At 51.7% G+C, this 13,425-nt stretch overlaps 1 protein-coding gene across 1 annotated transcript in view; it reads right to left on the bottom strand.

Annotated features, from left to right (window-relative positions):
• The window catches only part of ATP23 (ATP23 metallopeptidase and ATP synthase assembly factor homolog), a 94,551-nt gene extending 85,366 nt beyond the window's left edge, over positions 1-9,185 (bottom strand). Inside the window, exon 1 of the mRNA XM_073788448.1 lies at positions 9,160-9,185. Within this exon, the coding sequence (XP_073644549.1) occupies positions 9,160-9,170 (11 nt within the window). The 5' untranslated portion in view covers positions 9,171-9,185. The remainder of the gene's footprint in view (positions 1-9,159) is intronic.
• Between the last annotated feature and the right edge of the window lie 4,240 nt (positions 9,186-13,425).

A 13,425-nucleotide genomic window follows, 5' to 3' on the forward strand; every position in this document is an offset into this window, starting at 1 on the left:
GCTCCACAGAGTGCCCAAGTGACCATTCCAAGAAGTAAACTGACTCCTAGCCCTCACCCCCTGCTGAACAAGGTTCAAACGTCTTACCATGGCACCTAAGCCCTGGCTGTTCCACCTGTCCCACTGGTCTCTCTAACCACCCTCTCCTAAACCACCTGAGGGTAAGCCATGCTGGGCTACCCTGCAGTTCCCCGAAAATGCCCTGCTCAAACACCCCTGCGCTTTCACACCTGCTCTCAATCCTTCTGGGAATGCCCTTCTTCACTCCTCTCCCTGCCCACTTTTTGGGCACCTACCACTTCCTATCCATCTTTCAAGACCCATCTCAAGCATGACCTCATTTGAGAAGCTGTCCCTATGGTCCTGCACAACCCCAGCAGCTGGGCTCTGCCCCCTTTCCTGCCACACAACTGTTCACACACATTATCTCCATTAGGGCATGTCCCCATTTACGCAATTATTTGTTCACATTGTCTCCTCCTCCAGATGGTAAGATCCTGAAGAGCAGACACCGGAATTGTTCATCTTTGTGACCCAGCCATGCTCCAAAAATCCTGGCTGACCAAATAAATGGATTGTCTCACTTCATTCATCTCTAACCCCAAGGCTCACTGGATGGTGAGCTGTGACCAAGTAACACAGCTCAAGAGAGAGGTCGCCCTGAGGGTTTCAGGCTGGAAGACGACTCCAGAATGGAGAAAGAGGAACAGTGAAGCTGGGGAGGGGTGTATGGGGGGTTGCCCCCTCATGAAGACCAAGGAATGGCAGCCAGATAGTGAGGGGCATAGAGAAGAGTCAGGTCCCAAAGGAAATGCAGACCTGGAGCAGCATGGCTATTCCCTGGCAGGTATGTGCATGGTGGAGGGAAGGGGGCAGGGAGGGGAGACCCAGTGGGGTCTGGATTTGAACCAGATGCTACCAGATCCAGCAGGCAGGCCCAGAAGGAATCCCTTAGCAGCACTCTCAGGAAATCCAGGGCTCAAGGTATTTCCTTGGCCCCCAGGACAGGGAGCTCAGTCCAGTGACAAGGGACACTCTCTCCTACCTCACTGCCAAGGAAAGAAACCCTACACAATGAGACCTGGCTCACATATTAAAAAGCTTCACACCCTAGGGACTTCCCTGGTGGTCCAGTGGTTAAGACCTTGCCTTCCAATGCAGGGGGTGTGGGTTCGATCCCTGGCCGGGAGCTAAGACCCCATGTGCCTTGGGGCCAAAGAACCAAAACATAAAACGGGGGCAATGTTGTGGTACTTTCAACAGGGACTTTAAACATGGTCCACATTAAAAATTTTTTAAACTCTTTAAAAAAAAAAAAAAAAAAAAAGCTTCACACCCTAAATGCAATGTGACATCCCTGATTGGATTTGGATTTTGGAACAGAAAAAGGACATGAGTGGAAAACATGAAATCCGCAAGAAGTCAATAGTTTGGTTAATAGTATTGCACCAATGTTAATTTCTTCATTTTGACAAATGTACCACAGTTAGGGAAGTTGTTAACTTTAGGGGAAGCTAGGTAAAATGAAAAGTATTTGGGAACACTCTACACTATCTTGCAACTTTTCTGTAAGTCTAAACTTATTCCAAATATATTAAAATAAAACAAAACCCCCAAAACCTTTAAAACATAAGTTCAAGATTTAAGAGGCAAAAAAAAAGAGAAAGCAAAAGTTCAAAGGGAAGGTAAAGATGCAGAAAGTGGGATATATGTTTAATTCTTAGTTAGAAATCTGAAGACCTTTTCTGTATGCATTTATCCACTCAAGAAATATTTATTGAGCATCTACTATGTGCCAAGCATTGTTTTCAGAGTTGGGGTTACAGCAGTGAACAAAACAGAGCCAACCCCTGCCATCCTGGGGCTTACATTTTAATGAGTCTAGACTCACTAGTCTATACTCTAGAGCTTAATCTGTTTGTCTAACCCCACTCCACCCTACAGGCTCCAACACTCAGCCCCCAAGACTGAAAAGCTGGGCCAGTTCCTCTCGGGGTCACATCAGGGTCCAGGAAGGGCTTGCTTTGACCAGCGAGAGTCAGGAGGCCTGAGGTGGCCCCGGATTGTGCGCCGAGTTGGGCTGCTTCTTGGCTTCTGACTAGAGATGGAACTACATGCCTGGCCTTTCTCATTTGTAACATGAGTAAAGCAGTAAGAAACCAACTTCCTCCCAGAGATATGCTGAAGTTCAGTGGGCATAATGTGTATTCAAAGGATAAAAGTGCTTGCATTAATACGATTGTTGTAAATATTTAGATTCAGACTAAGAAGTGGGTTAGGACCTCTCTTCTGTAGTTACTACAAACCCTCCTCCTTCCGTCGTCAAAGAACCTTCGCAACTGGAGTAAAAAATCGAGGCAAACATTGCGCGCTCAGCCAGGGTCAGGCCCACGCAGCCGCTTGGTCCTTAGGCAGTCCTGTTGCAGCGGGCAGGAAGCGCGGAGCGTCCCCGGCCTGCGCCCGCCTCGGCTCCCAGGGGAAGGGCCGGCGGCTGTGGCGCCGCGCCCTGGACGGGGATCCGCGCCGAGAGCGCCGCGACAGGTACCGGAGAGCGGACCGCACCCCTTAGGAGGCCCACACTGGCGACCCGCGCCGTGCCCTGCGAAGGGCCCAGCGCAAGCGGCCCGGGGCGCCTGGCCCCGGCCCAGCCGCCTTCGGAGGGAAAGTTGTTGCTCAACCCTGAGGAATGCGTAGCCGCAGCGGCGGCGGGCGGAAGCGGCGGGAGATCCCAGCGACGGCCGGCGGGGGACCGCGCTGGGGCGGCGCGCTGCAAACTTGGCCCCATGAAAACCCCGGGTGCGGCGCGCAAAGCTGGGCCGCCCCAGGCCCCAGCCGGCCCACGGCCTGGAGGTGACAACCACGCGGCCCGGTGGTGCAGCGCGGGAGTAGGATGGCCGGGCCGTTTGGGAAGGGCGGTGGCAGAGGCAGGCCCGAGGACAGAGGCAAGAACCTCCCACTGAGAACTCTAGGAAGGCAGAGGTTTTTGTCTTTTATGATCTCGATTAGTCCCCCCCGCCTGCAGAGTGCCATGAACAGAGCAGGCGCTCAATAAACAGTTTTGAAAGTGTGATCTAATCCCTCCTGGCCTCAGTTTCCTTCTCGGTGCAACAAACGGTTTGATCTCTGAGGCCCCTAGCAACTCTGAAATTCTAGGATGCTGAGATTAAATCCCATGTGTACTGCTGTGGTTTTGCTTTTAGTTTTTCAGGGACATTTTTAGTGCTACCCTTTATGATGTGCCAGGAGTGAATTTGACACCAGATGGCTTTTTTTTTTTTTTTAAATAAGAAAGAAGACAAAGGGAGGGAAAAAAATATTTTCCAACTGGCAGTGCTGCCAGCATTTTGGAAGAGAATCCAGGGAGGCAAAGAGGAGCTGTTTCAGCCTGATTCTTCCTCCTCCCGCACACTCTGCCACCCTGGCCTCCACCAGAAATGGGGTAGATCAGATTGGAGCTTTTTATAGATGAGGCGAAGGGAACATCATCACAGGAAGCTCCACCCCGAGTGAGGGCTTGCTTTGTCCTCTCCTGCTCTCACAGGGGACTGGCCCCTGAGCCACAGGGGCACGGATTCCAGCTACAGGCAGGGATCCAGCTACAAGCTGACCCTGGCGTTAATTAGAAGAACAGAGAGACACCTGGCAAATCAAAAGCTAGCGTTCCCCGCCTGGGGAACATTAAGGAAGAATAACCCAAATGGCAGTGTCTCTTCCGGAATTCCTCTCTTGGATCCCAGCTCCTTCTCCTCACACAGGGAGGAGGGGAACTGGTCCTTGCTCAGAATGGCCTCTAGCTCAGTTCTTAATATTGTGGCAAGGAGAAGGGAAATTCCTAGAATGAGCCAGTTTGGCAGTGTGGACTGTGGTGTCAAACGGGGATGGACACCTGCAGTCACACGGCTTGGGTTCAAATCTTGGCTGCACGACCCACTCGTTGTTTGACTAGGACAGTGACTTTGCTTCTCTGTGCCTTAGTTTCTTCCACTGTAAAATGGAATAAACCGCCCCCCGCCCCCCTCCGCCGCCCTTGAGGGGTTGTTGTGTAGATTTAATGAGATAGCACAAGAAAATTGTTAGTGGTCTGCCTCTCCAACAGATCAACAAGGAACATGTTCAATGTTTTTCTTATTTGTTCAGCTTCAGGATCCCCCAAACTAGGACCTCTTGCTGGATAGGCCCTTGAAGAGCCCCACTGTGGCATGTCACCTCTGGGCAAAGGGATCTCAATCCAGCTAACTGGTCCCTCCCATCTCCTCCTTCACATCCCCAGGAGACTGGAGGAAGGCAGCACAGGATGAACAGAAATCATACATCAGGCTCCAACTTGATGAATCACCTTAAAGGGATGGGGTGGGGGGAGCTCAGTAAGAAATAGGTCACCCTTAACCCTGGGGGAAGAAGGGAACAGTAGGTGAGGAGACGGGACCATTGGTGCTAGGCTGGGAGGGTGTCACCACCGCAGTAGACAGTGAGGGGACTGTGATGGTCACCGTGGTATATAACCCTATGAGGTATCCTTGATTTTCTGCTGAGAAATTGTTTTCTAGTTGTTTCAGAGGCAGAGTTCTTGAATCCTTTACCAGCAAGCTCCTTGAGGTTAGGTTTTATCTTTCTGTCGTGGTATCCACCCCACAGAAACTCCCAGGAGAAGCTACACAAAAAGTAAACACTCTGGAAGTGCTTATTGGTTTGGTTGAGCTGTTTGTTATGGACTAAAGGGGCGTGTGTGTGTGTGTGTGTGTGTGTGTGTGTGTGTGTGTGTGTGTGTCCCCGTCCATCCATCACCACCCCCACTCCCTCCCCCCCGGCCCCGCCCAAATTCATATGCTGAGATCTTAACTCCCAATGTGATGGTATTAGGAGGTGGGGCCTTTGGGTGGTGATTAGATCATAAGCCCTCATGAATGGAATTAGTGCCCTCTTAAAAGAGATCTCATAGAGCTCTCTTGCCTCATAGAGCTCTCTTGCCCCTTCTGCCACGTGAGCACACAACTAGAAGCCAGCCATCTAGAAACCAGGAAGCGGGCCCTCACCCGATGCTGACCCTTCCTGCACCTTGATCTGGAAATGGGAATGTGAAAAATAAATTTCTCTTGTTTATAAAGCCTCCTAGTCTATGGTATCATGTTATAGCAGTCTGAACTAAGACATGTTAAAACAGAGGAACAGGTTGGGACTCTAGACTGGAGAGACAAGAGGAGACACGTGGTAGCACCAGGGTCACCTGCTGGCCCCAGGTGTCTTTCTTTCAACCCACAGGCTCTCTCTCAAAATACTGCATTCAAACTTTTTCAGCCTCTAGAAAGTCAATGACACCTCAGTTCCCAGCCTGTCCTGTCACAGGGGAGCTAATGTCCAAGGCAGAGCCGGGAAAATACAAGTCTTCAGCTATTCTGTCACTCCTGGCCCGAGTGAGCCTCTAAGGCAAGTTTTGCCGCCATGTCTTTCCCTTTCTGGAATTCCCAGCCAGGACAGAGCCAACTGCTGCTCCCTGAGACATTTTCTGGAATCTCCATATGGTTCTTCACGTAGCTGGCTCATTCCCACCCTTTGGGTCTCCTCTTCAGAGCAGACTTTCTGGACCTCCATCTATCAAAATTAACTACCCCCCTAAGATTACCTTCCATTACCTTATCCTGTTTATTGTGTTATTTACATGCTTATTGTCTCTCTGCTCCACTCAGACTGAAAGTTCCATAAGAGCAGGGATCTTGTCTTCTGCTCATCACCACACCTTAGCCCCTTTCACAATGCCTGGTATATAGTAAGTGTCTACTTAATAACTGGTGGTCCCCTCTCAGAGTTATTCCCCTTCTCTCTAGCATTTTTAGTCAATTCTTATTTATGAGGTAATTCTTGTATCTTCAAAAGATGCATCAGTCTCCTTTATTTTGAAAACTTATCAATCCTACTCCTTAGCCATCAGCTTATTTTTCCCTCCTTCACCCCAGGCTACCAGGGAAAGATACTTGGCAGTGTCTTATGTGTCGGTTAGGACCTTTTGGTGGAAAGCAACAGAAGACCAACTAAAGGTGGCTTAAACAATGAACAAGTATATCATTTTTCGGGCTTCCCTGGTGGCGCAGTGGTTGAGAGTCCGCCTGCCGATGCAGGGGATGCGGGTTCGTGCCTTGGTCTGGGAGGATCCCACATGCCGCGGAGCAGCTGGGCCCGTGAGCCATGGCCGCTGAGCCTGCGCGTCCGGAGCCTGTGCTCCGCAGCAGGAGAGGCCACAACAGTGAGAGGCCCGTGTACCGCAAAAAAAAAAAAAAAAGTATATCATTTTTCAGAGGCACACAGGGTTGATTCCACCTTCAATAAGGTCAAGGTTCCAGTCAGCTTCTCTGTGATTCTGTGGAGACCCCTGGCCTAGTGGGCTTCCCACCTCATGTCTCATTGACCAGGGTTGTATCACATGCCTAGGCCTAAACCAATCACTGGCAGGGAGGCAGAAGCACCCTGATTGGCTGCTTAGATTGATCAACATTCAACTCCTGTGGCTGAGGGGGGTCCCCTTCCCTGAGTACAGGGCAGGTTAATTCCAGAACAAAATCAAGGCTTACCAGCCCAGAAAAAAAGGTAGGGAGTGGCTATTGAATCTGTGAGCTGCCCAATAACCTTCCAATCAACTGCTTTTCTGCTTAAGTTAGCCAGAGTTGGTTTCTGTGGCCTGTAACCACAGAATCCTGGCTGGTGCAGCTCTGGGGTTGCACAGTGAGGAGCGACAGAAGTGGCATTCATGGCCAGGAGGAGTGATGTCAGCACACAGCCGAGAGGTGGAATAGAACGGCCACACAAGGAGCAGGCGGGAAAGAGCTCTAAGACCCCGGAAACAGCCTGTGGGGTTTTGAGAGCTGCATGATTAGGGCTGAGAGCCAGAGGCTGTATACTTCAAGTGACTTTACTCTGATTGTACCCCCAGGCTATGTAACCTGGGGAAGGTGGGTCACATGGAAGTTCAGTAAATATTGAAGTGGACTGAAGTGACCACCCTCCCTTTTAAAAACTCTATCCTTCCTCAGTGTCCAAGAGGCCATCCATGTAGATGACTGAAATGACTGGCCTTTCCCACCCACCGCGTTTCCTGCAGAAGACTTGAGCAATCACACAGCCCTTTCCCCCCACCTCACATCTCACCCTCCTCAGGGACGTGCCCGCTTGGTGGTTCTGCCCTGAGGGGCTCTCCCACCTCTGGACCCAAGACTCCACTGTCACTCCGACCTGCCTCACCTTCAAACCTGAGCCTCAGACCTGCCCTCTCTGACCTTAAACTCCTTTCTTTCCCCTCCTCCTCTCGGCTGCCCACTCCTCTGAGCCTGCTTTGAAGAACTTGGTTCAGCCCCTGGCACATAATCAACATCTGATTAGTGGTTATCAAGACTATCTCATCCTCTTCTGCCTCCTGGCGAATGGCCTGCCTCAAAGCCAGTCACTTTGTTGCCTCTCCCCTCCCCCCTACCCCCCCCATTCTAGAACGGCCCCCAGCCCCTCACTCTCTCCCTCCCAGCTAGGGGTTACTCCCTGCCTCTCACTACCTCCATCCCTGTTCCTTGCTGCCTTCTCTGCTGATTCTCAGTCTCACCTCACCCAGGCCTCACTGGGGCCCAGTAATCCTTGTTATCTCTGGGGGCCTCCCAATCAGGTTCCCACAGCAGTTCTTCTAAGCTCTGAAGCTCCTCTTCTCCCCTGCTCACCTCCTCCTACAGATAAGCCCCTCCCTCTCTGTCAGCAGGAGTGTCAGGCACAGACTGGCTCTACCGTCCACCTCAGGGAGACATCTCAGACTTGTGGTCACAAGATGGTGGAGTAGAGCCCTTTCTGTCCCCTTTTTCTCTCAAAACATCACCCTCAAAACAAGGAGAATCAGAAACAGAAACCCAAACTTCACCTTCAACTAAACTAAGAGACATTAAGAATCCTGAACCAGGCTTCCCTGGTGGTGCAGTGGTTAAGAATCCGCCTGCCAATGCAGGGGACACAGGTTCAAGCCCCGGTTTGGGAAGATCCCACATACCGCGGAGCGACTAGGCCAGTGAGCCACAACTACTGAGCCTGCGCTTTAGAGCCCGTGAGCCACAACTGCTGAGGCCACGTGCCACAGCTACTGAAGCCTGTGCGCCTACAGCCCGTGCTCCGCAACAAGAGAAGCCACCGCAACGAGAAGCCTGCTCACCGCAATGAAGAATAGTTGCTCGCCGCAACTAGAGAAAGACCGCGCGCAGCAACGAAGACCCAATGCAGCCATAAATAAATAATTTTTTTAAAAAAAAAGAATCCTGAACTACATCGTATGAAAACAGAAAGTGTATGGGAGAGTGGCAAGAAAGGCAGGCCCAGAACACCCACGAGAAGCAAGTGGACACTCCCCTCAGAGAGGCTAGGAATTAGAAGGAGTGAGTAAACTAGAAGGCAGGGGTCTAAAAGCTGGGGGCTTGTTCAAAGACCTACTTAAAGTGCAATTTGATCGTCAGGAAACTCAGTGGTACCCAGCGCAATGAAGTGATTTATTGTGTCCCCTTCCCCACTCATGCAGGAGACAGGAAGATTGATTCTGGAGATACAGTATTGAAACAGAGAGATTCTGGACTTTGCGGGGGGTCAGGGGGAGAAGAAGGAGTGGGATCAAAAGCTGAGGGAGGGGGCTTCCCTGGTGGCGCAGTGGTTGAGAGTCCGCCTACCGACGCAGGGGACACGGGTTCGTGCCTCAGTCCGGGAAGATCCCACATGCCACGGAGCGGCTGGGCCCGTGAGCCATGGCCACTGAGCCTGCGCGTCCGGAGCTTGTGCTCCGCAACGGGAGAGGCCACAACAGTGAGGCCCGCTTACCACCAAAAAAAAAAAAAAAAAAGCTGAGGGAGGGACTTCCCTGATGGTCCAGCGGTTGAGACTGCGCACTCCCAAAGCAGGGGGTCTAAGCTCAATCCCTGGTTAGGGAACTAGATCCTGCACGCTGCAACTAAAGATCCCACATGCCCTAACTAAAGATCCCACATGATGCAACAAAGATCCTGCATGCTGCATCTAAGACCCGGCGCAGCCAAATAAATAAATACTAAAAAAGAAAGAAAGAAAAGAAGGAAGGAAGGGAAAGGAAAGGAAAAGAAAGAGTGAGGGTGGGATAAAACCATTTTAGGTAGGCAAAAGTCTCTAAACTGTTACCTCCCAGGCATTCTTTCTCAGGAAGCTACTGGAGGATGTGCTTCATCCAAACAACGAAGTAAACCGAGGAAGAGGAAGACACTGGGTCCCTGAAAGAGGAAAAGGGCAAAGTGAATTCTTAATTACTGGCCATGAGAAGTCCCAGGGTGACAGGTGTGCTACAGGCCTCAAGAGCAACGCATCCAGAGAAAAGCAGAAGGATGGAGCACCACAGGACAAATGTCTCCAAGGAGAAACAAAACAGAACCAATAAGATTATATGACAGGTTTGGCCATATGCAAAACTGTACTGAGAAGATGTTTTACAGAGCTGTTGAAGGGTGTGGGAAGATGGAGTCAGAGATTCAAAGAAAACCAAGCAAATAAAAAATGAGGCAATTAACTCCAGGAAAAACAAAAAAGTAGTACAAGAAAGGAAATGTAAACAGAGCACACAACAAAAAGTTATATTAGAAAAGGAAATGGAACCAGCATACTTGCCTCAAAAGTAAACAATATTTTCAAAGTCAATAATGAGATCACTGAACATGGATTTAACCCTAAATTGTGATATAAACATAATGGGAGTGGGAAGAGGGAAAGAGGCAAGGAAGAGAATCAAAACCCTCATCTACCAAGACAGGGAGTCAACAAATTAGATAAATGAACCCAGAATGGCAGTACATATATTATTTAGAAATAAGGAAGGAAATACCAGAAGACACAGCTAAACGAGTTGAAAGCGGTTGCCCCTGGGGAGTAGGATTAAAATTGGGAGAAACGCCAGTGGGACTTCTGTGTTTATTCCAAGCCCTTTAGAATGACTTGATTTGTAAGCAATGTGTTTGTATTAGCTCGATAAAAAAAAATTAATTTTATAAAGCAACTATAAAAGGAGGTGTCACATCCTCCACTACAGAATGCCTGAGGAACTCTGTAGACTCAGAGGAGCAAGGGTCTCCCCAACCTCATCCCCTCCCAGATGGGCATTACTCATCAGCTCAGCCCTCTTCTCCCAAATGCACTCTCTCCATCTCCTCCTGCTCTGTCAGCCATTCACAGGGTGGCTGTACTCCACGGTCCAGAACGAGCTTCTGGGACTTCGCATGCACCGCGCATGCCCTCTACCTGGAAGGTTACTCTTTCCTATTCCACTCTCACCCCAACCTATATAGGATAGTTTAAACTTCAGCCCTCGGCAGAGATAACACTTACCCCATAGCCATCCTTCTTCCCAACCTAGTCTGGGCTAAATGCTCTTCCTCTGTGTTTTCCTACAACTCTGCGCCCCCACTGTCGCTCTTAGCACACTGCTCTGTAAATGTCCCTCACTTGTTTAGCTTTCCCACTAGACTGTAAGCTCGATGAGGGCAGGAATTCATTCTTAATGACTCTAGCTCCAGGTCAGGACCTGTGACTGGTAAAATAGCCGATGATCATGCCAATGGCTAAACACGTGATTCACATTTAGTAAGGGCTCAATAAAGATTTGAAAGAGTAATAAATATTCAGACGCAGACCTCCCCCTCCATCCAAAATATGCCTCCCTCCTGTCATCTCCATTCTACCCTCCATACTCTCCCTCCCCTACAAGGTCAAACTTCTCAGGCAAGTTGGCTGTGGCCAGTGCCTCAACTTCCCGTCTACCCACTCCTGCCTTGACCTCATAAGGCAGCCAAGGCCCCTCACGGGACCAGGTTCAGCTCCAGGAAAGGGATTTCCAACTGAGTTCACACTAAAATTGACGGAGCACTTCAGAGACTGTCTGCACAGCCCGGAAGGAAAGCACACCCCTCTTAAGTTTTCTTGTCCCCGGGGCCCTAAGTACAGCTCTCAGAGGTCAGGCTGGGTCCCAGGCTACGCAGAGGGGACACGGTTAGCTCTGGACTTGGGCCTAACAAAGACCCTTGGCATAAACTAAGCCAGTCTCTCACCTCCCTATCCATTTTGCCTTGGTGACTCCCGGCCAGTGTTTCCAGTGGGAAAGGCGTGAGCCCCCTGCCTGGGTGCAGGGAGGCCTGGAGGTAAGAAGTGTGAGTACTCAGCACCGGCCAGGCACACAGTAGCCGCGGGAGGGTAAAAATCCGCCTTGCATCACTCCCCAAACGAAGCTGGCCTCCAAGAGGCCTGGGGAGAAGGCACCAGGATCCGCTTCACTGCAAAGCCTCTAGGTCGCCAGCCTAGGTCAGGGGCGTCCTGCCGCCCCACCCCCATCGCGCCACGTGACCTCAAAGGGCCGTCCGGGGTTTGGAATGCGGCAACCTCTGCTTTGCCCCCAGAGGGGCCGGCGGAGCGGCTGCGGAGGGAGGGAGGGAGGGAAGAGGGAGGGAGAAAGAAGTGGCCGCACCCGCGGCTCGGAGGACTGGAGGGGTGGGGGTGGGGCGCGGGAGGGGGCCCTTCTCTCCTTTCCCCAGTGCGCGCGCTGGGGGAGCGAGGGGAGGAGGTGGTTTGGCTTCGTCCAGGAAACCTGTAAATACGGGCCGAGAAACTCGATCTACTCTTGTCGCTTCCCTATTTAGGAGAAGGGACGGAGCCAGGCGATTAGTGGCTCCTGGGGGCGCAGGTCACGTGGCCTCCCAGGACTAGGTGGGGGGAGGGGAGGCAGTGCTCCCGAGGAACCGGGATCTAGGGAGGCCGAAATCCCGGCCAGGCCCGGCGGCTCCTGTCCCAAATAGTTTCATTTGTCCTTATCTTACACGCTCACATACTGCCTGTGGGGTGGGAGGGTCGAGGGTCTACCCTGCTGCGGGTTCATCCACGGCACGCGCCCTTTCTGAGTGCTGGGCGAGGTGTGTCTGTCGGTTTCACCAAGCCTCAGTCGGCTCCGGCCTCGTTTGCAAAGCCCGGGTTAGATGTGACCAGACTTCCGAGTTCCAGACTCTTGTGCCTGTGGTGGCCGTCAGGCTCCGAGGCTCCGCTCCGGGTCTGGGACTCCCTGTCCTGGGTGGTGGAGAAAGTGTCTAGGAGGCTGGCGTTCTGCCTCCGAGCTTCCCTGGCTCACTGGCCCGGGAGACCGGCAGTGCCCGGGGAGGAAAGTGCCCAGCGGGACTGGCTTCCAACAGAGCCTACTGTTTGCCACTCTCTGAGGGCATGAGGGGAGTGGAGGAAAAAAGACAGTGCCTGCCCTCAAAGGAGCTTACTCTGGAGTGGGGGCAACCGTCAAGTAAACCAGAATGAAAATACAGGAGCACAGAGAAGCATCTAAGTCCCGCTGGGGACCTGGGAGGATTTGAGGAAGAGGTGGCACTTGAATTGTATGTGAAAGGTTGAGGCGTCATCACACACCGGAGGGGGAAGGGCACGCAGGCAGAAAGACCGGCCTTTGCAAAAGCGTGGAAGCACACGGTGCCAAAGAATCACAGGTGCCTCTTTCCTCCGGACAGAATCACGGGTGAGTGTGGGGAAGGTGTGCGAGATGGGTGGGGTAAGCCACCAGGAGCCAGAGCCAGGCATCTGTGCTTGTTCTGAAAGTCGTGGGGAACTGCTGAATCATTCCATATAGCCAGGATCGGATTTGCATCATCTTCTAGGAGAGCTGGGGATGGATTTGGATTTGGGCCCTAGAGGAGGAGAGAGCTTGATGCCAGCGTCCCCTGAGAGAGGTAGTGGGAATGGGGAGAATGAAAAGGCCTGACAAATACTTGCGAGGGGAAGAGCCACTTGGCCTCAGGATGGATTGTGGGGGTGGGTATGAGTGGGGAGGAGGAGTCTTGGGTGACCTCAGGTTTCTGGCGTGGGGAACTGGGCAGATGATGGATGCAGAAGGCAAGCTTGATGAGGATGAGAGTGATATCTATTGAGCACCTCCGGTGTTTCAGGCGCTCATCGCTTTGCATATTATCTCATTTAATCGTCACAGTGCTCTATGAAGTAGGTACTAACATTATCCCCATTTTAAGATGAGGAAACTAAATCAAGAGGCTCAATAACTAAGTGGTAGGGTTGGGATGATGAACATGCCTGCACCTTGCAGAATGCATCATCCCAAATCTGAAGCCCCAGTGAGGTTCCCCGGGCTACTCTACGTAGAAGCTATACTCACCACCACTGGCTCCTCCCTCCCTCCCCAGCCTCCACATCTGGCACCCCCCGCAACTGTTCAGTCACTGTCACCAGATCTGTCTTTGCATCCCACCCCACCTCACCCCCAGGACCTTGCCTGAAACAGCCAGGCAAAAGCCTTGTGACAGGAGGGCACAGGGGTCCGGAACCCGGGTGCTGAGACCCCACCTTCCCAGTTACAATACAAAACGGAACTGAGACTCTGCCAGGAACAATCAGAGAAAG

This window comes from Tursiops truncatus, chromosome 11 (genome assembly GCF_011762595.2).
Source record: "Tursiops truncatus isolate mTurTru1 chromosome 11, mTurTru1.mat.Y, whole genome shotgun sequence".
NCBI lineage: Eukaryota > Metazoa > Chordata > Mammalia > Artiodactyla > Delphinidae > Tursiops > Tursiops truncatus.